At 42.6% G+C, this 27,613-nt stretch overlaps 1 protein-coding gene and 1 long non-coding RNA gene across 4 annotated transcripts in view; both read right to left on the reverse strand.

Moving 5' to 3' along the window:
• LOC126913634 (uncharacterized) overlaps positions 1-7,700 on the reverse strand; it is a 28,997-nt gene extending 21,297 nt beyond the window's left edge. The window contains exons 1-3 of the long non-coding RNA XR_007709203.1: positions 7,445-7,700; positions 6,456-6,534; positions 5,926-5,990 (exon numbers count right to left, since the gene is read on the reverse strand). This is a non-coding gene — a long non-coding RNA (uncharacterized LOC126913634). The remainder of the gene's footprint in view (positions 1-5,925; positions 5,991-6,455; positions 6,535-7,444) is intronic.
• Positions 1-26,086, reverse strand: part of ADAMTS12 (ADAM metallopeptidase with thrombospondin type 1 motif 12) — a 171,190-nt gene extending 145,104 nt beyond the window's left edge. Inside the window, exons 1-3 of one of the 3 annotated variants that reach the window (XM_035563719.2) lie at positions 25,699-25,828; positions 21,456-21,582; positions 20,561-20,922 (exon numbers count right to left, since the gene is read on the reverse strand). In XM_035563719.2, coding sequence (XP_035419612.1) covers positions 20,561-20,922; positions 21,456-21,465 — 372 coding nt within the window. In that variant the 5' untranslated portion in view covers positions 21,466-21,582; positions 25,699-25,828. Of the gene's footprint in view, positions 1-20,560; positions 20,923-21,455; positions 21,589-25,698 lie in introns of those variants that run through there. The other 2 variants (XM_035563717.1, XM_050716132.1) reach the window with 2 other exon arrangements.
• Between the last annotated feature and the right edge of the window lie 1,527 nt (positions 26,087-27,613).

Here is a 27,613-nt window from a genome sequence, read left to right on the forward strand (position 1 = left end):
AAGTGGAGTGTCTGCTCTCTAACTAAAAGAAGCGCAAGCAATACAGAAATGAATCCCAGCCAGAAAGTAAATAGTTTACTGCCAGACATACTTTCCCAGTAACTTCTTAAAGTGAAAGGTGACGCAGAAAGTCTTTTCAGCCCTGGCAAACTTCAGAAAGTAATTCTCTAAACAGTTAATCTGACTCATACATTACAGAATTCAGCATGCAAGTACAGGATGCCCAGGCTTATCTATCAGCAACTCCAGTGCACTGAGACCACATAACAAAATAGTTTAAGAGAAATCTTGTTTCAGGAACAGAAAGCAAATAATCTGAATCCTTCATGAAACCAACACCAAAAGGACACATGAGAGTACTAAAAGCTGTAGTGCTATTAAGCCTTTTGGACAAAGAGTTAGTGAGATTCAGAGAATTCTGGCAGCACCTAGGGTCACTCCAAGTTACTCTGCTCTTGCAGACAAGCGAGGATATGTCCCTGGGAAATATCAACAAAAGGTGATAGGCTCTAATTAGAGCCTATCTACTTACAAAAGTCAGACGCTGCATTTAGAGCAACTCTTCCCCCACCATCCCTTCAGTCCTGCAATGTTTGAGACGTCAGCTCTCAATCAGCCTTCTATAACCAAACGCTTCTGATACCACAGGAAGGCTCTCTTCCACCGTAGCACCTTGCTGAAGAGAAATAAGGATGCCACTACCTGTGGGGAAGGAAAGGGACGCACAGCCTGCCTCCAAACCCACCACCCTCCTTGGTTTTGGACTGGAGAAGCCACACAAGCAGCCAGCCCCAGCTGCAAGCAGTGGTCAGAGTGAGTAACAGAAGAGCAAGCAATGAAGAGACAAGGGATGAGCTGTACCAGACAGAGCAGCGTATGGCAGCTGACAGTCATATCTAAAGAAGCCTGTACTGCACTACAGGATTGCACTTGCAAAGCTACAGGATGCCATCCATGATAGGACAAAAGGATGCTTGTGGCAAAGTTATGTGGAGACAGAGATCTTAATGTGCTTCAGACACCAAACACTCTAAGGTATGGCTAATGGATACAGAACACTGCATATACACAGCACGATCAGAGCAAAGGGAAAAGTTTAGGAGGACCTTTTTCTTGCTTGGTATTTGTAAGTAAAACTACCATGGACTCAAGTTCTTTAGTTCATCCTGCTTGACTTATCCATAAACCCTCACCACTCAGCTCAGACACTGTTCTTTTGAATGAAAACTGGTCAAGATGTGAACACAAGAAGAGGGGAAAAAACTCATTTTTCTTTCTCATTCTCCATTCTGAAGCACGCCCCTTTCAGCATCCCCAGAATACCAATGCTCATACACTGGCATTGGCCACACACGGCAGAGCACACCTCATGATCACTGCTCCCCAGAGCTCGCTCTCTACAGCAGACAGGTATGAAATTTATTTGCAACACTGGGTTGTATGGCAGGTTCACTTCAGAACAGGACAATGAAAAAGGTTATAAAAATGTTCCGCAGCCCTTTCTGGAGCTCATGCTTGCCTCCTCCCTTTTACTGCATCAAATGCCAACGCACACTCTGTTGTGGGCGCTGCACCCTTCACACACCAAAGTACTGAGATGCTCTCTCTTGCTTTTGTGGGCTGGATACTCTGGTATCCTGTCCTTGGGTCTCCTGAAGGAGAGAGGTTGGGCAGAAGTCTGATGAGGACAGGATATTTGATTAGGCCCAGAGTGATCTGACAGAGAAACTCCTCATGCAAACCCTGTTTTCAGGATCTACTTCCCTTTCCCTTGCCATCTACCACTAGTGATCAGTAGAAAAACTACATTTAATACTATGGAACAGAAGTCATCCAGATGGAAAGGCAGACAGGACAGACTGAAAGAAGCGAGCTGCAAATATGGTTTTTTTTGCCCAGAACAACATTTTCTCTGCCACAACCAGCAGGAGAGAGGTTAATGCTGTGCCAGACTCCACAACAGCAATGCTGTGGCATCCACACCCCGCTGCCTGTGATTGAAAGGACCAGAGAATTATGCTACAGCCCTGCTAAAGAGCAGGCCACCTTTTGGTTAGTTTGCTGTTCTTTTAAAAGCTAAGCAGTTTCTACGGTTCTGCTGTAGTCTCCCTAAATATCTGTGTTCCCAAATAAAGCCATTCGCAAGTGGATTCTCCTGATGCATACTGCTGCTAAGTGCTCCCTGACACAAATCCTGCGAGAATATTGCTGGGCTCACTCTCCTTTCAACATATACACAGAAACTGAAGCAGTGCAGTGTGTTTAACAGATCCCAGACAACTGAACTTTACGGCTGCCAAGATCTCTTCTCTGTAATCAGTTACACAAACAATACCCTCTCCTCCTTCTTCTCCCCCCCTCCTTTTTTTTTTTTCCTTTCTTTAAAGCTCTCTCCCTTTCCTCTTCTCCCTTCTGGCTCCCTGCATTATCCGTAAATGTGTTGATTTAGCTGATGTGAGGTATTTCTCTTGGTTCAGAAGTCTTTAGGGTATTTGGGGATTGTATTTCGGAAAGGTGTTGGTTTTATTCATTTATCTAAGTTCCACTATCTGCACTCATACCGAATGCAGGCACACTGTGTCCTGGAGAATCACATTCACTTTAGCCTCCATGTCCTTAAGAGAAAGATAAAGTTGAGGTGAATGAAGGCGACTTGTGAAGGAGATAAGATGCTTATCGATCAGATTTCAGAGTAGTGCTAAAAGGAAATGTCTCAACTGCTTGAAATCCCACCGTCATAGGTTCAAGGATGCCTTAAATCATCTTCCACAGTTAACTAATCTCATGGGCTCCAACTTCAAAGCTTGTTTACTTCTTGTCAGTTTTCCAGGTCTTCCCAGGAATGTCAGCCTGCTTGTTCCAGGAAGAGTCTGTGAATCCTCACAAACCTCTCTGCCCTGAGCACCCAAGCCACTACTCATGCAGCTAGAAACAGGACTTGAAAGAAAACCCTGAATCAGCAGATCCAGCTGCCAGTTCTCCATCGCAAAAACTGAATCTCACATAAGAATAGCGGGACTGGCTCAGACCACCATCCCTCACCCCTCGGTTTCCAACAACTGCCAAAGGCAGACACCTAGATAACAGTAAAATAGGACGAGATACGTACCACTACTTCTTCCTTTGCAAATACCTTTGCAAAAACTACCTTTTTCAAATAGTGATGAGAAATGTCTGCTCTGTTCTAAATTACCCTTTAGAAAAAAAGAGGAAAAATATGGCTAATCTCTGATCACTCACGATCATTTATGACTTTTCTCAGGTAACCTCCTGCAAGTAACAAGCTATGTTAGCATCAGCTACTATATTTAAATCTTGTCTTATACTTCCAAGCAGTGAACTTTTAGAAGCAGAAATTCCTATTACTTGCCAGGTTTATGAATTAACACTCTAGGCTATGACTCTTCAGTTTTTCACCCTGCAAATTCAATTCTAGCATCATCTATTTTAGCAGCCCATTTCTGTACTAATGACACCTTCCAGCTTTGGGTCTTGTGCAAAGCTCATCACACATTTCTTATTTTTGTCCTGTAAGTATTAACAAATAATTTAAATAAAAGCAGCCTCAGAGGAGAGACTGAAGGGACTATGTGAACAGTCTTATTTCACCCAGTAACTTCCCCTCAATTGATATTCTCCAGACATATGAAGCCACATAGTTCCCTAGAAAAAATCTTTCCTTCAGTATTTACTGTTCTATTGGCTGCTTCTTCCAGTACTCCGGAATGGAAGTTACAGTCTTGCCTGGGACCTGTGGCACATCTGTCCCACCACACTGCCACTAGCCCTGCGAACAAGTTTCTAGCACAACAGCAGGTTTCTGATACCTGGTTTATGCTGCAGTCTGTTACACACACTGCCACACTCTGAAAACCTCTGCAATCACCAATGACTGCCCCCTTGTTTGTGAGGGTTGCACTCAGGTTCCTCTTTACTGCTGCCAAGCTAGACAAAATGGTCAACTATCCTGCAGTGAGACAGATATTACACTTAGCTCACTGCTCTCCTGAGTCAGCCAGGCACAGCTCCCTTTCTAATCAACGGATAGGAAGCATTGCAGTGCCTAAGCAGAACTGGGCATGGCTCATAGCTTGACATCAAATTGTATAAAGCCAGGTAACAATGACCTGCACTTACAGCCAGTAACCCCAAGTAAGATAGTGCACTGAAATACAGAGCTACCATTAAACTATAATTACAGCATACTTCTGGACAGACTGTCCAACTGTGAGAAGAACAGGCTCATGCTGTGCTGGGTGATGAACTGGCTCAACAGCAGAGCTCAAAGGGTTGCAGGGAATGGGCTATGTCTGGCTGGTGGCTGGACACTAGCAGTGCTCCACAGGGCTCAGTTCCAGGGCCAGTCCTGTTCCACAATTTTATCAGCGATCAATGCAGGAATGGAATGAATCCTCAGCAACTTTGGCAACAAAGCTAATCTGGGGGGTGCTGTTGACTGTTTGCAAGGACGAGAGGCCTTGCAGAAGGATCTAGATACCTTGGTGCACTGGGTGATCATCAACGGCATGAAATTCAGCCAAGGAAAATGCTGGGTGCTGCACTGGAGACAGAGCATTGCCAGACACAATATGGGGGTGCTGGTCCACAGCAGGCTCAACGTGAGCCAGCAGCGTGCCCTGGCAGCCAAGAGGGCAAACTTCATTTTGGGGTGCGTTAAACACAGCATGGCCAGCCAGCCAAAAGAGGTGATCCTCTCACTATACTTAGCACTGGTGAGGCCTCACCTTGAATATCAGGTGCAGGTCTGGGCTCCACAATATAAAAAGGGTGTCAATGTCCTTGAAAGTGTCCAGAGGAGGGCAAGAAAGCTGGTAAAAGGGCCGGAAGGCATGTCCTGTGAGGGGAGGCTGAGGTCACTTGGGTTTTCTACTTTGGAGAAAAGGAGACTCAGCGGTGGCCTCATTTCTTTCTGCATCTTCCTGAGCAGGGGAAGAGGAGAGGGAGGTGCCGGTCTCTGCTCCCTGGGAACTGATCACAGGGTGTGTGGGAATGGCACAAAGCTGCACCAGGGGAGGTTCAGACTGGACATTAGGAGCAATTTCTTTACTGTGAGGGTAGCCAACCACTGGAAGAAGCTTCCTAGAGAGGTGGCTGATGCCCCATGTCTGTCAGAGTTCAAGAGGCATTTGGATAATAACGTGCTTTAACTTTTGGTTAGCCCTGAAGAGGTCAGACAGTTGTACTCTATGATCTTTGTGGGTCCCTTCCAACTGAACTATTATTCTATTGATCTGTGCCAAGTACCAGATGGTAAATGAGAAACACTGATTTGTACAGATATCTTGCCACATACGTATCATTAGCCTGCATAAATGGACACAACTAGGTGGTCAGAAAGGCTGACAAGCAGCTCCCAAATGCCTAACATTATTTCTCTCAGTCAGCAGCAATTGCTTCCTGGCACAGCTGTGCTTCACAAACTGTACAAGTACCATACCAGTATGTAATTTAGGGCCACGATTTAATTCTACAGTGGAAAAATGACAGTGAGAAATACTACTGAATTCCCAAATTCAATACAGACACAAATCCAACACGGATACATGGCTCATTATACTGCCACGGTCAGGTTAAATGACAAGGTCTGTTCAGGTATTTAATCAGGTTAAAAAGAAATAAAAGAAAGGCCGTAACCACACTTTTTTGGTGTTTTTTGTTTTTGTTATTTGCTTGTTTTGATTTTGTTTTTAAAGTCAGATCAATTTGATCTTCTAACTTAGACAGAAATGGGACCCAAGTGACTTGCTCAGTCACAAGAACAGCCTGCATGAGGGCTGAGAGTCAGAAATGCCAATACTGACAGTCCATAACCTGCTACACTTCACAGAAATTCATTCTCTTTGAGAGTGAACTATTATGCTTCCTGTTTTTCTGATTTGAACTTTTAACTCATCCAAGACTTACCCATTTACAGGTATTGTATGTCATTGCCCCTCTGTTCTGTATCTCGGGTCTTCATACCGTAGTGTCTGGATAAAGAATAACTTGCCATGAAAATGTTAGTTGGGACTTCATAGACCAAAGAACAGAAACTCTTAACAATGGGAAAACACTTGTCCAAGAATGAAAAACACAACTCAGTTTGGCTAAATTTGGTCTCCACCAATATATTGGATATAGACAAGTTGTTTTGCTTACATTTTAAAATGTTTAATTGCCATTCAAGCTCTTTACAGAACAATTTCTTGAGAAGTGTTATAATAATCAATTTAACTGGAGCAAGCACCACATACAGCAACATTCACAGGCATGACATGAAAGGACTATGCCAAAACCTGATCTGCTATCTTGTCTGAAGAAGATATGTCCTCATTACAAGAAAATAGCCCAAAAGATAACACTACTACTGGGTTAGAGATCGTATTCCTTTCTAACGACCAGCAAAGCAGTTCAGAGCACTGCTACAGCACAAATTTGATGGCCTGAAACCTCACCTGGGTAAATCAGTGTAGCTGATAAACCGGCATTACATGCCTAGTCTCTGAGAGAGTATTGACTCTCTTACCCCTTTTCCTAGAAGACAGAAATAATTATTGCAAGCAGGGGTTTTGCAGTTAGTCATAGCTAATTTACGCTCTCCAGTTTCATTCCCTCCTTAGATTTAGATTGCCTCCCCTGGGAGCAGTAATGGACGTTTAAGATTTATAACTCCCCTTTGCATCTTTCTCCTGAATTGCTAATACTCTCAGACTTCTGAACTCTTCTCCAAAGCTAAGTGAAATCCATTTCCTCAATTCATAGGGAACACTTAATTGGATAAACAAGAGGCATGTTGTCCCCATGGCTTAGCTAGCAATAAAAGAAGAAACATGCATTTCTCTGTGTAAGGAGAAACCTGTACTACTTTAATTTCTCTCTTCTTGCTGGCTGTTGGGATTGGGATCCTACTTTGAAGAAATAGCAGTAGTTTCCTCTGTGCATTTTGATGCAAAAGAGGTTAAATTACCTGTCACTTTTTGACAAGAATCTGCTAACAAACTGTAATTTAACTAGATTATATGAAGACATATCAAAAGCTGTCAGCAAGTACTGAGCAACTCTAAACTGACACAAGATAAAAGTCTGTTAGGAGAAGAAACGCAGCTTCTCCCTGTGGTTGTGAGTTACTAGGAAAAAGACGACGTGTAGACAATGCAGTTCAAATGCTTTGCTGTCATCATAGACACGGCCAAGACTGCTAAATGCAGATTAAGATCTAATGAGGCCCTTTGAGGACAGAGAGCAACAAAGGGCATCCAGATTTCACATGGACGGGAGAGCCAGAAAGACCTTGTTTACAAAAGAAATCCTCAAATCTCACGGCAGCAATGGCAGCCAAGCACTGTCTTCTATACCAGGCACAAAGCAACTTTCAAGAGGAGGGCACCTGCATGAACAAGATATGCTGCAACAATACTCTGGGTTGGTGAAAACAATTACATACCGCATGCCACACGAAGGCAAGAATGGCCAGACCGGATTACAAAGATCCCTTCAGTCAAGGAGGTTCTTAGAGAAAGGCTGTAGTAACAGTACAAGGATGAAATGACATATTCTCGACCTCCAGATAGTCTGGCAATCTTCCGTTTATAAGGGCTTCGTGAGTCAAAGGCCGCACTCTTATCACGTTGGAATTGAATTTTGTTGGAGCTTTTCTCCATCAGTAGCTCAGCTGATTCATTTACTATATTGCCATCCAAATTATTCCATGTTTACCCACCTTCTAAGGTCAATTTAAACGACAGATTATGTCTCAGTTAGTAATTCAGCCATTTTATATTAATTCCTTTTAACCACTGGTTAAATACCATCTCATCCTAGTGATATATTATTTTTCATTAAATAATGTCACTTCTCTGCCACAGCCTTATCTCCTCCAACCATTTATTTGATTCTCAGTCACACACACTAAAAAAAAATCTCAGAAAGGCTTCCTGATTCTGAAATGTTTGAAGAAGGTCCCACTTTGTGCACCCTTAAAAAACTTTTCTTCAAAACATTTTTTTGTTTAGAACCCTTTGTTTCAGTCAACTGGCCAGCTTGTATGTTAATTTTCATTCTCCCTGTCCTCCATCTGAACATAATCACTGTATTTGCAAGAACAAACTTTTGGTTTTCCTTTTGCTTACTTTTTCTTCTTATTCTGCTGTTTATTCCCACCAGCTTTTTTGTGCTTTAAAACCCACAAAAATAAAAATAAAAAACATAACTCTCGTCTTGAGCTTCCAGAATAATAATATTAATCAAGCTCCATACCACTTAAGTATCTTACCCCTCTAGCTGTTTTCTTTCAAGTCTTCATCGTTTTTAAGCAGTTTCTCTTTTGTAAGTTATACAGACCCACAGCAAACCTGCACTACATATAGAGGAGTAGAAATCAGAGCTGTAAGCTCCAGCACAAGTTTATAGCTACAAATTACTCTGTGCAATTTTAACAGATCTTAAGAATCCCAGTCTTAGTTCCAGTACCTTATTATCTTCAACACAGCACCAGGACAGGACTAATTTTTATTTTTTTTTTTACCCTAGAAGAATAAACCTTGACAGTTCACTGTTAAAAAAATAAGGTTATAGATTGAGAAACGTAACACTTTTTTTTTTAATTTATTTATCATGAAATGCAATGCATCAGTAAGACAAGTACAGTTTCCCCTTTCTAGGTGTTTTGCATGGCTTAACACAGCAGAAAGACTGGGAAGGGCGATTATTACATATTTAGTACCTGTTTGTACTAACACTTATGGGCATAAATAATCTTCCTTGTCAGAATAGGGCCACAGATGAAAGAAGCAGTCATTGACAGCTATCATAATAATAGCTGAATTGGCAAAAGTGCAGAGGAAATACAGCAATCACATGGGTAACTGTACTCAGGCAGCTGGTATACTATGCCATTCTGCACAGCAGGCGAGGGAGGAAAAGAAAACAACACACATCAGTGATGCTACAAAGAGCAGTTCTATTTCATTCATGTTTCCCTGCTCTGCATAGGACATTCGAGTGCACAGCCACTGACTAAGAAATGAAGCCACTGCAACTTCAATTGTGAAGGCAAACAGGCACCGCACATAAGTTATCTACTCCAGGCATCTGTAGGCAGGATTCACTCTGATTATTCTTGAGTCAAGTTTGGAAGTCTTTTCTTCCAAGACATTAAATTTTCTCTTTCCTAAAGAAAGAGCACACTGGAAACCTACACACCCCACAGATCTCCAAATACTTTTTTTAACCACCCATGCCCTCTGTAAGGCAGAGGGGGGTATTGGGGTCCACTGGTTTCATTCTATATACTGCTTCACATTATACCACAGCTCAAATAGTTTGTCAGCCACCTGCCAGCATACTGCACTGTTCGAAGTGCTTCTTTTTATGGCAACTGTGCTACAGAAAAGGCATATAAAGAAATCCACTTTATGAAAAAAATGCAGCCTTCTCATACATGATTGCACTTCAAGAACCAGGCATGTGATGTCCGCAGGTGCTTGATCAACTCTATGGACTTATATGAATTCCTCACCTGCCTTTTCCAGCCCCCAACTTACTATTATTATTCCAAATCTTACAGCCCAATATGTCTTATGTATTGCTCCAAATATCAGAGCCCTGAGCAGAAAGGATTCCATGCCACGAAATGATACACAAAGAAGCAGTGAAGGAGGGTTGCAGTTTATACGCACCACGTACTCTTACTGAAGCTCCTTCTTCATTTAACTACCTGCACGTACGCAGAATTGTGAAGGGTCAGAGCAGTCACAGTGCTGAGATTACTGCAGAGTCAACAGCAACAAAATGAATTTTAATGTGCTCAAGTTTGCAACTTCCCCAGATGCAACTGTTATTAATATCTGAAGACACAGCCCCTCCAAGTACTGGGCATACTGGCAGCAGAATGAAAATGCTGCCTCTCAACACAGGTTACTAGAGTGTCTGGGGGCAACCACAGCCTAAGATTGATGACTTCTGGCTTACATTCTGGCAAACACATCATTACCAGCAAGTAACAGTTCTGAAGGAAACTGCAGACATGTTTTTCTTCCCTCAGTTTTCTTTCATTTGAAGAACCTAAGTAACATAAATCTGGAGAACTACATGCCAGGTCTGTTTGTTTTCAATATAAGATTTGTTCCTGGCTATAAAATTCACAGATCAGAACATTCTTCTGCCAATCTTTACAAACAGAAATTTGATCCACTGAAGAATGCAAAAATGATTTGTAATTATTTGATTGCCACCACTGTACAAGTCATAATCAACTATGCAACACACTCAAAACATAAGAGAAATATTTGCACGAGTCCCCTACAATATCATTTCTGTCCTTACGTATTGATGAAAATACAGTTCAAAAGAAAATTCCACTGATTTGGCTGCTCCCACATCCATCCAAAATTACCAGGCATTCCATCACAGACTAATTAACAAAGTTTTGGAGATGGGAACAATTGTTTGGAATATGTTGTCATATTTTGGAATGCCGGGTCCTTTAAAGCTGAGGATTTTTTCTACCACTTCCTACACCTACCACCCTCCCCAGCTCACCCCCCAAAAAAAAGCAGATTGAGATCAACTAAAACAATCTAATGAACAAACTGGGAGAACGTTTTTCCAATATTTTTCATGATTCCAAAACATAACCTGTTTGTTAGCTTTCGTTCAGGAAGGTATTCAAAACCACATACCAAGAGGCAAACACATAAATAAAAATTTAGTTTTAAATCCAACTGAAGTTCCAGTTGAAATGATATGATGTGGGCATGTAGGGAAAAGGAGAGAAAAAAAGCCATGTTTTGTTCAGTGACAAAACTCTACAAATTAAATGTAGTTGATCTGAAAAAATCTGAAAGAAGTAATTATTCATAGTCTAGTTTTTAGCAGAGACTTTTCTGAAGTGGCACCCATGAACTGTCGTGTAATGGAGTTCAGTAAGGGTTAAATACTACCTACAATGTTATTTCAGCTCCATAAATCCCCTTGGTGGGTCCTTATAGTAATGCAAATTATTTATATTCCTCTTGCTAACACAGAAGCATGTTAATTCCTAACAAAGAAGTTGCTGCAAAAGGAAAATAAATTACTTAGCAATTGTTTTTGCCAAAAGCAAACAAGCTTTGTCCCCTAATATGTAATCCACTGTTTGCTTGATCTGATCTAATCAAAAAGACAGTGTACCTGACTAGATCTTGATTCATCTATCTAATAAACTCAAGCGCAGAGAAAAATACAATGGAATACAAAATGAAGGCATAAACCACAGTTAACAAAAATGAAGAAAAATATCTGCTTGTACCACTAAGTTCCATTAAGCTCCAGAGCTATGGCTGTGTAACGATGTTGCAAAGGAACCAAAGGCAGATTTTTTTCTTCATGGCAACTTTCCTCATGTTTACATTTTGGATTAAAAATCTGAGACTGTTACACAGGATATACTACAGGTATATCTTGCCTTTCCTTTTCATTTCACTGCCTCCTGTGGTAGGTAACTGCCCACTGGAAAGAAATTTATAAGAAAACTTCAGACAAGTTGAGCTGAGAAAGACAGTCTATACAAAAACAAGCAAGAACTCACAATGAAGTCTCCAACTATTCCTACAATTACAATAAGTAGTTGCAGATATGGCTGTGTGGGAGGTAATGCTCATTTACGACAATTCACTGAGAAGGCTGAGCACAAAGGTAAGAATTCACTGCAGATTAATGAAAAGCAATATATCATGGCATAGCAAAGGAGAAAAAGCAGCAAAGAAACAGCCCCAATCTTTGTGCATTAAGTAATGGGCTCTGACCTGTCTGCTGCTCTAGAGAAACAGGAACCTGGGCTGGTATCTTCAAGGAAAAAGAAAAGAAACTTGTATATAACAGCCTAATGGCTGTCAAAGAAAAAAAAAAAAAAGGCAGTATCAGGTGTTCTGAAACACTAGGAAACAAAAAGGTAACATAGACTATACTATGCAACTGAACAAAAGCATCTCAAACACCATGAACAATGACTGACCATTCATCGTCTCCTCCAAGACAGTAACTTCAGGAAAAATCAAAAAGAAGCTGACAGAAAGCTAGTTAAAAACGAAATGGATTTAGATGGATTTAGCTTCTTTTAAGTGTTAAAATTCATAGTAAAGACCCACATCTCTAGCACCAAGTGACTCTGGGGAGCCCAAGAAAGTATGTGAAAGATGAACCTGTTAATAGATTCAATAAAAAAAATATCCAATAAATTTCATACCAAGAAGTTTGACGGAAGCCAAAATGCGAGGGAGATGTCCTAATACCCTATTCTTACTCTTCCTTAGATATTTATTTGCAGACATCATTGGACATAGGATACTGGGTAAAATAGACCTTTGCCCTACCCACAGCCTCCATTCTTACGGTCTCAATCAGATTTGCTCCATGATGGTTCTAGACAAGGAAACCAATCTAGTTAACATTGCATCAAAACAAACAGATATTCGAGTTCTAATTGAGTAGTGTTTTAAATATATACATACATATTTATATTTGGGAAAAAAAAAAAAAACACATTTGTGCCTTAGCACGAGTTACAAATACAACGGATTTAGATCTATTTTTTTGGATTTCCAGGCATCAATAAGCCTAAGCAGTTTTACTGGGGACTTGTTGTCGGAGCTACCTGGAACACACAATGGATGTGTCTAAACATTGCCACTGCTTAGCCAACAAGACCAGTTCATTATTACTACCAGTTAATTAGTTATTTTTAAAGCTTGCAATTTCAGATCAGTCTTTCTCCAGAGCACACCCTGGAGCCAGTGTGTGCATAAAGCACATAAGTATCCCAGCCTAAATTAGTAGCTACTTGAATTTTATCTCAATTTGCAACTGGTTTGGGAAAGTTCTTTGATAAGCCTCAGCTTCCAGAGAAACCCAACATATTTGAGCATGGCTTGATAATACCCAACACATACGACAGTGCTGAAGTCTTCCTAACACACAAGTATGCATCTTAGCCCATATGCTTTAGCTACAGTTTAACCCTTCTGCAATGCTACAGGTACATATATATAGTTATGTATGTCTAATATACATGTACGTATAATAGCCCCCTGATGCTGACCCTGCTCACAGCCTGCAGCTGTTCCTCTGTGGCAGACAGAGAACACTGAATAGACAGGACCTGATCTCCAAACTGCTGGCTGGCAGCTGTGGCTGGCAGCCAGGATCACAGAGCTGCTGTAAAAGTACCAGCAGCCCATCTATCCTCTAACTGAAAGCAGTAGGCACAGGGTATTTCAGTCTGGTGTTTACAACACCCACTGCTGTCTACCACTTAACTTACGGCCATTGTTTGTCTGCTCAGAACAGGAGCAAGACAGGTTTTTCTTGGTACTTTTTTCTTTTTTTTTTTTTTTTTTTAAACAGATAGGAAAAAAAAAAGGCATACAATTGGCGAGATTTGTCCCTATTACTGTCACATTATATGCATCATTGGGTATGTAGGAAAGCATGAGCTCTTCCCCTCTTACGCTCATTGTTAATAATTACATACAAAGGATGTGCTATGATGGGCAGCAGGTACAGCACACTGTTAATATGGCAACCAGGAAAAACAATTCTGTTAATCCCCAAGCTGGACCCTTCCTTTCAGCATCATGAAAATGAATTAAAGAGGAAAAAAAAAAAAGTTGTACGGACAGCAGAACTAATCAAAACCTGTTTTCTCCCCAGATTTGCTTCCCACATGCTCCATTTCCTCACTTACAGCTTTTTTCTCCAATCTCTCTGGAATCTCTTCCTTCAGCAATCCCCAATGCCAGCAGTAGCATTGCATCCTACCCAGTACCATGTCATAGTTGCACCTGTGTATGTTCATCACTTCTCTGATTAGGAGATCCCACCTTTCTCTGCAAAATCAGTAATAACTTAATATCTTTGATATGTCCATTTCTCTTTCAGACTGGGCAGAGTTTGGCCAACAACATTCAAAGGTACTAGAAGAAACAAAGAACAGACTGTCTTACAAACCCTACTACACAATCAAGCTGAAATACACGTTATTTATATTTTTTTAATTCTGGGTTCTGAACCCTTAGACTGAAGTCACACTCCCACAGCTTTCTCTGAGTGAATGAAAAGCTTTGAAGCTTTTTTATGTATAAAAAACACACCACACATGAAATCACCAGTGGAGATTTTTGAGGGGCGAGAAGAACACAAAAATGCACAATTCATTAAAAAGACTGATGGCAAGTGGAAATGTGACTGGGTAGCTCTGCCTTCTAACAATATTCCAAAGCAATTAGCAAGTAACCACAGAATTAAACAAGAGAACAAGATTTCTTAATACCTTATAAGAAATGTCTGTCTTTTGTACTGTCAAAAAATAGTTATTTTGAAGTAGCAAGGCAGTCTAATTCTGAGTACATCATTCAGGGTAGTTACTACCAACTAATCCCTACTTTAACGTATCCAATTAATGATAATTCCACTGATATGTAATGTTATAAAAACTGCAGCCAAGCCCAGCTTCTGGGCTAGCAACTTCACACTGGTCAAAGGTGACAAGACCAAGCCCGGGAGCCACCACAGACAGATTCTCAAGTACTGAGATCACTGATGAGATTCATTTGACCTGTCAATTAGAGTATTTTTGCTGACAATAGACTGGGGGAAGGGAGCTGGCAGATGGATAAAGTTGGATTTCAAACACAAAGAAAAGGGATGGATAAAGTAAAGTACTGCAGCAAATACTATTCAAAGTTTGAATGATTAATCTGTTTAACAACAAAAAAAAGCACCACCCCCACAGACCCTATCTTTTCTTGGTCTGCAGAGAAAATAAAATCACACACACAGGTCAAGCAAAGAGAATATCCAAATATTTATTATTATATGGAGAAAAATGGCAAATAAAGCATGACATAGAACAGATGCCCAGGGAACACTGGATTTACTTTCAGTGTATTATTTTTCTACTTACAGCATTTTCCATACTACTGCCTGAGAGAAAAAATGTACAGCAAGTACACAACAGAGTCAATGAGCAGGTTGTTCCTTCTTTAGAAGTGACAGAAGGAGCCAAGTCACAACATTTAGACTTTGGCAGTTCCATTATATCCAACCATGGAGAAATTCCTATCCCCAGGGAAAAGGTAGGCAGCTTGCTTTCATGCCTGGCATTCTTCAGACGGGTCATTCCTACACTTTGGCTCCAGAAGATTATCACTGGCTAGACAAACCAGAAGAGGATGCAGTGGAGATATAACTGACATTAATAAGGAGACACTTATTCCAAGAATGGAGTTCAGCTATTGAGGTAGCACAGCAGGAATACACTCCAATTCACTGTCATCAGCACATCTTAAAGTAAGAGCCACTAAACCTGAATGCTTGTCCTGACACATTCTGGAGCTGTACAGTTCCCCATCATGGCACAGTGCTGAATCCAATTTCAGATGGTCATAAGGGCAACTTAAGGAAAAGAGAAGTGTAGCCTTTTTAAGTGTACTTCTGCATTCTCAAGTATTTACCCACTTGTGATAATCAAAATCTACTTGCATTTGAAGAGAAACAATTTTATCGTACAGGTATGCCTGTATACAAAATACAAAATACAAAACACGACCATTGTTCTGGGCTAGAGGAGTAAGTTATGCAGGACAGGAGTTTTGCAGGGCTCTAGTGGCTATCGTTAATAACAAGTTAACAAAAAAATTTTTACAGAGCTAACAAACCAACCTCACAAGCTGGAAGATGTAGTAGACAAGAATCCCTATTACCTCTTATTGATGTGTTTTATCCTTCTATTAATTTAGAGCAAAATATCATAAAACCGTTTTAAAGTAAAGATTCCTTTATCCCCAATCCTGTCTAAGGAAAGCACTAGCTTTGCATAGTCTGACAACATGATGCATGCTTTCCATGTCCCCAAGAAAGTCTAGAACAGTAGTATTAAACTACTCTCATACAGCACGTAATGCTAATGAAGTACTGTTATGGTACCTGCACAGAACTTTTCGGCCTGAGACAGACCATGAGATAATGCATGCTTCAGCATGGAAAAGCCATCTCACACTAAGCAGAAAAGTTTCTTGGGATGTAGCAGGAGAACAGTGATCATGCTGAGTTTCCCAAAACTGAAGCAAGTCTGCAACAGAAACTATTCTTGAGCGGACCAGATTAAGAAGACAGGTGACACTCCATAAGTACTAGACCTCATTCTTACGTCTCATATAATGGGTAGTACTTAAAAGTACTATCCTGCAAAAAGGAGAATGGTTACACTTGAGTAGAATTCAACATCGTCATTCTTTTCAAGGAGAAGCTTGCCACAAGTGCCAGGGCAGGCACTGATCTACGTGGAAAGGTGCATCTTCCACCAGCCGCTGTATAAAGAAAAGCTGTCATACAGCCAGCAAGCAAGTGTTCACAGATGGCTGTTCTGACTGTGGGGACACAGAAGGAAGAACCGAGGCAGGGGAAATCTTAAAAAATCCTGGGCACAGGCAGCAGACTTGACCCAGTTTTCTACAGACTGATAGCACATGGAGCAGCCGACAGGTCTGGCCTGCCTGCCTGTCACTGCCAAGAACCAGCAGTGTTCTGCAGCGGCTTGATTTGGGGGAGGCAAGGGGAAGGTGGGAGGAGGAATAAATAAGCAAACAGTACTTCATGACTGTGTACTGCATTGCTGTTGCCTGGGCAGCAAACAACAGCAGCACTTCTGGTAAACACTGATGTCCATCAGGACAGGGGCAAGCTTCTGACCAGCTGGAGAGAGCTAAAGTATGACCTGTATGGAGACGTCACCCAGTATGGCCACGAGCTTACCAGATACAAGTGTACAGATCATTCTTAATTTCCATACTAATGTTCTTACACTGGTCTTCCATTTCCATGCTAATGTTTAAACAGTCTTCGAAGATAAAAACACTACCAGAAGTCCAACAGCAACTGTCTGTTGACAGCTCTACACTATAAACAAGTGTAAAGGAAACAAAGCCTTAATGATGCTCTGCCATCTGAAAGTGCTATAAACAACGTCTGTGTTCATGATGAATAAAAGAGGGCCTTATTCTAATGAAGAGGATACAGATTATTAGAGAAAATTCATCTTCCCAGCTCTTCTGGAAGAGCTACTAATCTGCTACTCAGAGCATAAACACAGGATATTCGTTTCATTCACCTTCTGAAATGTGTCCCCTCCCAGCCCCACTAAGGGGACAGGCTCACACAAGCCTTAGCAGCTAAGCAAGGGAGCTCAGGACTAATACACGATTGAGAATCAAGGCATTACTGTTTGGAAAAGCTCATGATAATCTTTTGCTTGAAAGGCACTGTGGAAACATGGAGCATTATTAGAAGTGTGCCCTATACAGCCTGCCAAGACAAGTCCAAATATTATTTCCAGAGAGAGACAAGAACTAAAACATTTCCTCCCCTCACTTCCTCTTGGAAGCTCTCCTGCACTCAAGAGATTTCACATCTGCTCTCCCAAGTGCCACCGTTTGATCCATTTCTGATGTTCCAGCAGTGACCTTCTCTTCACGGTTTCCTCCTCTATCTAACCCAAAATTAATAGCAAGTGCCAAATTCCGCACCTGCGACGGAGCAACCCTGGCTACACGTACAGATTGAGGGACAAGAGGCTGGAGAGCAGCCCCACAGAAAGGGATCTGGGGGTTCTAGTCAACAGCAAGTTGAACATGAGCCAGCAGTGTGCTCTGGCAGCCAGGAGGGCCAACGGTATCCTGGGATGCATCAGGCACAGCACTGCTAGCTGGCCAAGGGAAGGGATTGTCCTGCTCTGCTCTGCGCTGGTGCGGTCTCCACTACTGTGTGTGGCCTTGGGTGCCACAGTATAAGAAAGAGATAAAACTGTTAGAGAGTGTCCAAAGGAGGGCTACAGAGAAGGTGAAGGGTCTGGAGGGCAAGATACATGAGGAGCAGCTGAGGTCCCTTGGTTTGTTCAGCCCAGAGCAGAGCAGGCTGAGGGGAGGCCTCACGGCGGCCTGCAGCTCCCTCACGAGGGGAGCGGAGGGGCAGGCGCTGAGCTCTGCTCTCTGGGGACAGCGACAGGACCCGAGGGAACGGCATGGAGCTGGGACAGGGGAGGGTCAGGCTGGGTGTTAGGGAAAGGTTCTGCACCCAGAGGGTGGTTGGGCACTGGGACCGGCTCCCCAGTGAAGTGGTCACAGCACCAAGCTGCTGGAGTTCAAGAAGTGTTTGGACAAGGCTCTCAGAAACATGGTCTGATTTTTGGGGCCCAGGAGTTGGACTCGATGAGCCGAGTGGGTCCCTTCCAACTTGGGATATTCTATGATGCTAAAAACAAAAGGGAAATATAAATCCATTTCTATGTTTTCTATACTTTCAGTGCTATGTCAGAATGATCTTTAAGACAAAAGAAAAAAAAATATTTTCAATGGAGAAACACAATACATCCCAGGAAGAAGAAAAAACAGAAGCAGAAATATGGATGGTGCTGAAGAGCAAAAAAATGGGGATCTCCAGGATGGAAATAATTTACCCATTAGCTCAGGAAGCAGCAGACAACTACAAACAGGCTTGGAAACCTCAGGTTTTCATCCTGAAAATCAGATTGTATTTCTCAACACTGGCAAAACTATTAATTAACAGATGTTTTTATTGACACTGGCTCTTATAAAGAGCTTTCAGAGGAAAGGCAAGTTAAGCCACCTTTCCAAGCTTGTGGCAGTTGCAGTTATTAAGATTCAGACCCAACTCCTACTACAACCTCTTCAGAACAGTGACTTTTATACTTCATTCATCATTCCAAAGTCATCATAATTTTCCCCCAAGGCCCCTTTCAACCTGAATTAATGATTCGGTATTTTCAAGGTTTCATCTTTGAAAAAAATGAGACCATATTTGTCTGGTACAGGTGTTTTGTCAAAAAGAAATAATCCACAGGCTTTTCTTCCAGCAAACTTTGGTTCAAAAACCCCCAAATCAAAGTAAACCTCAAAAAGTTTGTAACTCAAATCAAAGGGTCACTTCAAAACATATATTTATTATGTAATTTGATAAATTATTTTTTTTGTTGTTGTGGGCTAAACACATCAGAAGGCATAATGAAGCTCTACCATCTCATTTTCAAGTTCTCATCCTAATGAAAACTAACCAAGCTGTTTTGGCAAAGCACACAACAAATTAATCAAAGAAACTACTTGTATCATTACACCACCTTTTCCTTACAGACCCTCAATGAACATAAGGTCTTTCAGGAAAGTTTTCATAAACTGGTGCCCAGTGGAAGAATTTCCAAGAAGATCCCTGATATTCATCCTTGTGGAACTAAAGCTTCTGCTCTCAAGTAAAAGTCTAATTCTCCAGGCAGTATGCCAAAAGTGTTGCCAGCACTTGTGTGGTACTCCAGAGTTTCCTAACTCATCTCCATCAGACCTGTCTTCATGTTACTTTTCATATGCTGTAAGGCTATTTATGAAACCCAAAGTTCCCAAAGCTTCTGAAAGCTTCATGCTTCTCAACGGCAAGGAACTCACTTGGATATAGACAGATTGGCAGGGAACAGATGTACTATACAGATACCTTGGCGTTGAGTATCAGGCTCAAGAGTGAACCCTCATTCCCTAGCCTGTTGCAAACTGAGATGTGTTGGCCAAGAGGCATCGATGTGCTGCTCTATGCACTTTAAACTGCTATTATTTGTCACACAAGGATTAAGGCACTAAAGCACACACAGGCTGCACATACTTCATCACCTCTGCCTGCATACTCCACAAGCCCTTTGCATTTTGTCTCTCACAGATTGTGTGCCATTCTACAAAGCTCCCTAAACCATTACTTTCTTCACGTCCAGGCAACTTTGCCTCTTCCTTCCCTCCCTGACAAGATAGGTCCAGCCTTATCCTCTAGAACTAGAAACCTGAGCTACAGTAGTGATAAAGAACAAAGCACAGCAAAAATAAGGCTTCCACCTGCTTGTCTCAGTCTGAACCACAGGCTATTGACAAATGTAAGACTTCAAGTTCCAGCCTTGAAAGTACTCCTTTGAATGAAGGTTGCCTACATGTGATTCAGGACTGAATTTAAAGCTCTGGCTAAGGTTGCATCTACCCTAGCATTTATTTCTGAAGTTGCACAGCAGTTCTGAAACATGTCTTCCAGCTGTCCCCACCTACCACCTGCTGGAGTGGTTTGCAAAACAGTTTCAGTGCACCTGAGCTACATTCGCTTTAGAAGAAACTAAAGCAGAAACTCACATCCAGACACGCAGCAAAAGCACTCCAACTACTAGCAGGATCAAAACAATGATTATATATTTGAATGGCTTCAAGCCATAAGACAAAGAGCCCAGAGCATCAGAGAGAAAAAAAAACATGGAACTAGTCAAACGTAAACCCCAAAGAGCCTCAGCTCCAACTTTTGACCTACTGATTCTCTCTTCCAAAATTCCAAATTACACCCATAATAATAAATCATTTCTTTTAGAGAACTGTGTCAGTAAAGTATCAGATTGGCACATTCCATTTCTTAGCACACACACTCATATACCAATGTTCTAGCTTAGTTCTAATAACACCAAAATTAGCCCAGAACCCCTGTAAATGTCACTTACCAGGCCGCTGCACGTGCTGATTGCTGCTGTCCCGCTCCCAGAACCTGGCTGCAATACTGTGCCAATGAAGTGGCAATGAACGCCTGAGTGAGTTGCAATCTTTGCACTAGTATGGTTGCCACGTCTCTTCTCTACTATGTAGTTGTGGGAAAGAAATCCCATGTGGGCAGTCAAGTTGAAAAACAGATCCTTCTCCTTGTGGTTAATTTTATAATACACCGCATTTCCTTTTTTGCTGAGATCTCTCTTCTTCTTCGTGTTTGAGATGTGGTGGTGTAAATTAAAAGAAACAAAATGCCCACTTGCATCTACTCTTGCTGGATCAACCACGTGGTATTCTTGCAGTGTCTTGACAAATTGCTCTGAGAGGAAGGGGAAAAAAAAAAAAGAAGCAAAACTAGGGTAAGTGCTAGCCTGTTCAGAGGCTGTGTGATTTAAAGGAAAACTTGAGAGTGACAGAAATTCACCATGCAATCCTACTAGCACAATGGCAGACAGTACACAGACCACTTTGCAATACAGTCCTTACTTGGGCTTTCTAGTCTCCAATCATAACACATTTTAGAATTTGAACATTCTCCTTTTTAATTATTTTGTCACCATGCAAATCAAGTATTGACTCTCCCCATTCCCAATCCCACTAGAGCTAGCAACACTGTCTTTCAACCTAAGCACACTAGGCTCTGGTCAAGGAGAAGATCCCCACACATTCAGAAAGCTGACCACCTGAAGGAGGAGACAGAGCCTTACAAATACACATAGGAAAATGAAAGAAAATACTTCTAAGCAGCTTGGTGGGCTGCAGCAACAGCACATCAGTAGCATCAGCTTTAGCAGATGCTGCAGCAGAGGGAGTTTTAAAGAGTGGTTTTGAAAGAGAATAAAGTAAATGTACCATTTTGCATAAGGTTTTCCAACCAGGATAAGATTGGACACCTTGTCAGAATCTAGAAGAGGAAGAAATCAGGATCTACCAGGGAATTAAAGCATTGCTGGCATTCTTGTCTCTTGCCACAGAACACCTGTCACTGATTAAAAAAAAAAAAAAAAAAAAAAAAAAAACTAGTGTAAAACTCAAAAGCCCCAAGCAAATAACAAACCCATGTAAGACACAGCCCCTAAGAACTCATACCCTAAAGGCCAGATCTTCAGCTGGCATACTTGATTTCAGCCCAAGAAATCACAGACAGAACATATTTCATCAAAAAGAAAGTGTGAGGATACATGTCATTTCAATTCCTCCTTTCCTAGGGCTGATCTTTATTTCCAAAGCCTCAGCTGCTTATACATGAAATGATTACATCTCATTCATTAATTAAGCTGGTTAACAAAGCAATTAACCTGCTCCATAAGCTTTCAGAGCAATTTACTCCTCCCAACGACTGATAAGGCAATCCTTCTAGACACACATCTCTCCACTGACTGCACCTTCAAAGCCACACAGGATAAATCATGCCCAGACACATTATCAGTCTGGATTCATCGCCTTTGGGAAGGAACATAGCTTCTTCGTTCCCAGCAGCTGCAGTACGGGACACTACTGCTTGTGTGTCCTCAGGCTGTGGGCACTTCAGACACGTGCAGTGAAACAGTCCCAGTCAAAAAACAAACAAACACACACCACACTTCCCAACACATAAAGTAAACTACATTAGCAATTTGGCCTTGTCTCAACAGCATCTTTTATTCCAGAAGCAAGCTTACCACTCTCCCATACAATAGATTTCTTTGTATGCAAGTCTTCCCAGCAGCCTACAATGAATCTGTGCCTTCACAGGATAACCTACAGCAGTGGGCTCTTAGATCTCCACAGCTGCAGGTCTTGCCAAGAGGAAGACTCACACCTACCACAAATACTGAGAGATGCCTCCTGCCCTTGTCCGCATCAGCATGGTGGGGACTGAGAGGTTGAAAACTCCATCCACGCATTCCTGTCTGGAGTTTACACAGCAGGTTGACAGCACAGCAAGCGCCTGCTGCCTGACAATTTAGCAGCAGAAGCTACACCAAGGCCCTCCCTTCCTCAAAGTTTAGGGTGAAACCTCTCCAGAGGAAACCTCTCCTCTCTAGAGGAGAAACCCCCCAAAAACATCTTACCTGAAGAAGCTGCATTACAAAACTTCTGGGTTATTTCCCTCCACGTCACATACTATGTTAGCAAAGGCTGGGTTACAGAGAATGCTGATAGACCAGGCCCTCATTTCCCCATTTTTCCGCCCAGTTTATGGAACAATCTAATTAAAACCCTGAAGGAAATCTTACTTTCCACTGAGCAATACAACTTTGCTTGATGTCTTGAGCTTAATTTGTTATGGCTTAAGTGTTAAACTCCGTGCAAGACCAAAGGCTTGTGGTTTTGGACTTCAAATTATTTGAGGAAGTTTTTTATTTCAGCGCTACAGTAATTAGTGTGTAGAGGTCAAGGCAATTTAGACATCATTGGTAAAACTGAAAACAGTGCCTAAACATCTGGTGACACCAAGATTATCAAAGCAGAGAAGTCTAACTTCTTCCACCCACCCTTTCAGTATTCTTTTCTAAATATTAGTCACTGGAGAGTGGAATTATGCTGAAATAATATTATACTGTAATATAACCGCAGAAATGAATTATTAAAAAGTCTGCAAAAGACCGGAGGGAATAAGATTACAACACAATGAAGTTTAACAAGATGAGGCTAAAGATATTTCTGCAAGTTATCATTATCAATATTAGCAAAGGCAATCCCATCAATATTAAAAGAATTAACTGAGCTCCATGTTAAGCCTAACATACCACTTGACCTTTCTAGCTGGAGATGAGAGTTTGAAACCAAGACAGGAGGTACAATTTTGATAATACCTTTCTGCTTTCCTAGGAAAGAAGAGCTTTTGTTTTGTTGAGAACAAAAAGGAAGCGGCAACAGAGAGAATAACTTAACACATGCAGTCTCTCTGCACAAGAATAATGGTTGTGTTCATCAATATTGACTTCCTCAATCATCCTACAGTAGCAATTAATACACTTTTAAACACTACAGGCTACCATAAAACTTAGTGCCAGCAAACACAGAATAGAGGAAATGTATCTTGGTGCCAGTGATGATCTTCGGGGCTGGCATGCGGCTGGCATGGCAGGGTGTTCTTCTCCTCATTCTCCACAAAAGCCCTACCTGTCAAGTGGCCCTGCTTGGGATTTGTATGCTAGGAAAGGGAAGACTCCCCAGGGAGGCTTCGGAACACCACTTTGCCTTCCACAACTGCAATCTGAGCACACTGGCTTGCGTTGGCGCCCTAAGCATGGCTGTAACTTCACATTAAGCAAGACACATTCAGTCTGTGCTTTGCCTCGGAACCACATGGGCCCTTCTGGACAGATGGACTAGCAAGGTTGGCAAGCAAGCCCCAGGCCCTTGGGGCTTGCTTAAGAAATCTAAGAATTGCTCAGCTCCTTTGAGAAACCCTCCCTGCAGACCCTGCCAATTCTGGGACTTGACAAACATCTGATAATATTTAAAACCACTGCTGTCTGTACCACTCCTGTGTGGATTCAAACACACAACACATGGCAGAGTACTGCCTATATTAAGAACTGCTGTATACAGAGCGGATAAACTAGGATAAAGAGAAAAACATTCACAATCTGTCACACGTGACAGGAAGTGCATAACTCCTTCTAGATGGAAAGCATGTTTTTCTGACAAAATTCCTTTAAAACGTGACACATCATCACTTGCCATTGTTTCAACTTCATCCTTGCAGTTCATCTGCATCTGCTCCTCAGACCATCTGGCTTCTTTCCAAATGATCACGAGGATAAGCACTAGTGTTGCTCACTGCTGTCAGATGTCTTCCAAGCCAAAGAATGGCTCTGTACCCACAAAACACTCCTGAGCTGAAAAGACCCATCCTGGGGATCAGCCACTCAAAGAGGCCTTAGACATTTAGCAATGTTTAACTCTCTGACCAGCCACACTCACTGTGGATGCTGAGTGAAGACTGACACTTAACAGCTGTGCTAGACTTTAGTTTTAGTCCTGACCATTGAATGTTTCACACTTAACGTTGCATTCAGTCTTCCTCTGAAAAAAAAAAAAAAAAAAAAAAAAAGCTGAACTGTCCCTCTAGACAAAGCTTAGAAAATACTGTGCTTAGAAAATAAAATTAATTCTACATCCATTTCCAAATGCCTGGCAAATAAACAGCTATATGTGCTAACACTGTTACCCTGTCCCGTCCCTCTTAAGTGTCACAGAAACGCAATGATTGTATTCATTCACTCTAAATGTATTCTGTGTAAACTAACTTCAGGATAACTGTTGCTCATTTTCCAAGCAGCTTATTTAACCACTTTTCCTTCCCACTGTCTCTGAGGGGCACAGAAGACTTCCTCCTCTGTGCTCAGGCTCTCCCACTGACTGCACCACAGCTGTCGATTAGATCGGGAAGGTTTTCCGAAAGCAAAAATTCCTCCTACATTTTCAAGCCTTCGACCACTTGGCAGAGTCTTCCAGCTACTCATGATTTTCCTCTCTTGGGAACTGCTTCTCTTAATGCTCCTTAAACAGGCAACAGCATAAAATTTATGTTACACTACCCTAGCTGGACATCCAGCTGCTGCGAAAGGGTGCAGTAAAGTTAAGCCACCTGAAGAAGCAGCCCAACATGCAGGGAGTGGCTGGCAGGAGGCTTCTCCAGCACGGGAGCCCTCAGCCTTAACTTGCTGTCATTGATGAACAGGAATAACTCAAAGAGTTTATTTCATATCCCAGAAATACCAATCCTTTGTAGTTTGTGCTGTTCAGTTCAGCAGTGAGAAATGATACTGGTGTTTAGAGAGATGCTAGGAAGGAAAAAAGAAAAGGATTTGGCGGTGCCTTTGCAGAGCACAAGTTAATGACTTCCAAAAAGCAGCAGGAAGGCACAGAAGCACTGGACGTGGAGCTCACGCTCCACCAGAGCGTAGTAGCAGCAAAGCCTCGGCGGGGGCTAACACACCGGAGAGTTCAGTCTCCCCTGAGTGGATAACACCGGGAAACAGCGACTCGGTCCTGCTGGAAGCAAACCCGGAGCCGGGCTGCCCGGCGGGGAGCCCTCCCCGGCCGTCCTCCTTCCCTCCCTCCCTCGTTCTCCCCCTACCGCCGCCCGCATACCGCTGACCTTGCCTCCCGTCGGGGAAAGGAGACCCGCCCGCCCCGCAGAGCGCCGGGACGTGGAGGACGAGGAGCCAGAAGGAGCCGCTCGCCGCCCGGCTCCGCGGGACACATGGCATGGTGCGGGCGGCGAGCTCCGGGGACTCCTCAGCCGGGCCGCGGCATGGCCGGGCAGCGGCGGCCTCCCGGCACCGCCCGCACTCCGGCGCCGCTCCCCCGAAGGGCTGCGCGGGGCCGGCCCGGTGTCTGATTTCTGCCGGCGGAGGAAGGAGGGCCGGGGTGGGGTGGGAGGGAAGGGAAGGGAAGGGAGACGCTGCGGGAAGCCGCTGCCGGGAGCCCCCGCCTCGGAGCCGCCGGGGTTAAGGCTCCCGAAGGGAGAGGAGCGAACCGGGCGGGCAGCGAGGCGGGGGCTGCCGCTCCCCTCCGCCCTCCCTTCCTCTGCCTCGTTTCCCCGGCCCCACAGCGGGACCCCACTCACACCGCCAAGGTGCTCGGGACACGCCGGTGGTCGAGGTGTTGGCCGCCGAAGAAGCGAGGTGTCGACCCGCCTGAGGTCAAAGGCTGCTCAGGGCCCAGCTGGGGTCTGTGGCGCCTGACACTGAGCGGCCATTACGCGGCCTCCAGGCTGCTTCCCCCTGTATTGCTGTGTTTTCAGGGTGTGTTACCATGCTGGGGCTAATTCCAAACATCACCCCACAGGTTCTTTGTAGATAAAGTTTGCAATCACCTCGTCAGTTATACCTTTAGCTGGGCACTATGTACTCCTCACCATAGATCACTAAACTCAGCCTCAGTACCAGCCCACACACGTTGTTCTGCAGGTAGCTATAGATGCCTACACATGGCACCATTTTGATGCTGTCATAGGATCGAATAATAGAATCGCTAAGTTTGGAAAAGACTTCAAGATCAGCTGCTCCAACCATCACCCTACTACCACTGTCACCCACTAAACCATGTCCCTAAGCACCACGTCCAACCTTTCCTTGAACACCCCCAGGGACAGTGACTCCACCATCTCCCTGGGCAAACCTGTTCCAATGCCTGACCACTCTTTCTGAGAAGAAATGTCTCCTAATTTCCAACCTGAACCTCCCTGGTGCAACTTGAAGCCATTCCATCTAATCCTATCACTAGTTATCTGCAAGAAGAGGCCGACCCCCAGCTCCCCACGGCTTCCTTTCACGTAGTTGTAGAGAAACTGATAGTGGGTTCCTCAGTAGCCCCCTGCTTAAAACTGGCCATCCCATGTGTTTCTCTGATCATTTCGTGACAATCTGGGCTTCATGATGGACATTCTTCAGGCTTTCCCAAAGGGTAAGATACTTGCCTTAACTGAGGAGAACTCTCAAACTCCAGAGAATGAAAATGCATGAAAGAGTTAAAAATCCAAATATTTCTAAATGAGTTAGAAATGTGGCTTCTCCCAGGCTTGGGACATGATAGGTCCAGAAATAAAACATATTTATAAAAGAGTAGTGATATTTGATTCATGAGTCATAATGTGCTCTCATCTAGCTAATGGAGTGACACAAACTATGAAGAAGAGGGTGATTTTGTGTAATATTGATATCCAACAATACTTGCCAAAAGAAGATTTGTTCATTGCAAGGTGTTTATTTTGATACAGCTGTCCATGTGTTTTGCATATGAGTAGTGTTATCTTGCACTTTACAGTGACAAGTTTCCTGGTGTGCTTACTGTTAGGATTCTTTGAATAGTCTAGTCACATATTGGGCAATAGACACTTCTGTGACACTGGAAGATGTAGTTTGTTTAGATCTTTATCAGTACATCCCTGACATTAATTTAAAGCCAAGTGTGACCTGAAATTGATATAATATATAATTTAATAATTGATATATTTAATACTTGAAGTTTAAAAATTAAAATAAAATATTTAAAATAAATTTAAATAAATT

This window comes from Cygnus atratus, chromosome Z (genome assembly GCF_013377495.2).
Source record: "Cygnus atratus isolate AKBS03 ecotype Queensland, Australia chromosome Z, CAtr_DNAZoo_HiC_assembly, whole genome shotgun sequence".
NCBI classification, from domain to species: domain Eukaryota; kingdom Metazoa; phylum Chordata; class Aves; order Anseriformes; family Anatidae; genus Cygnus; species Cygnus atratus.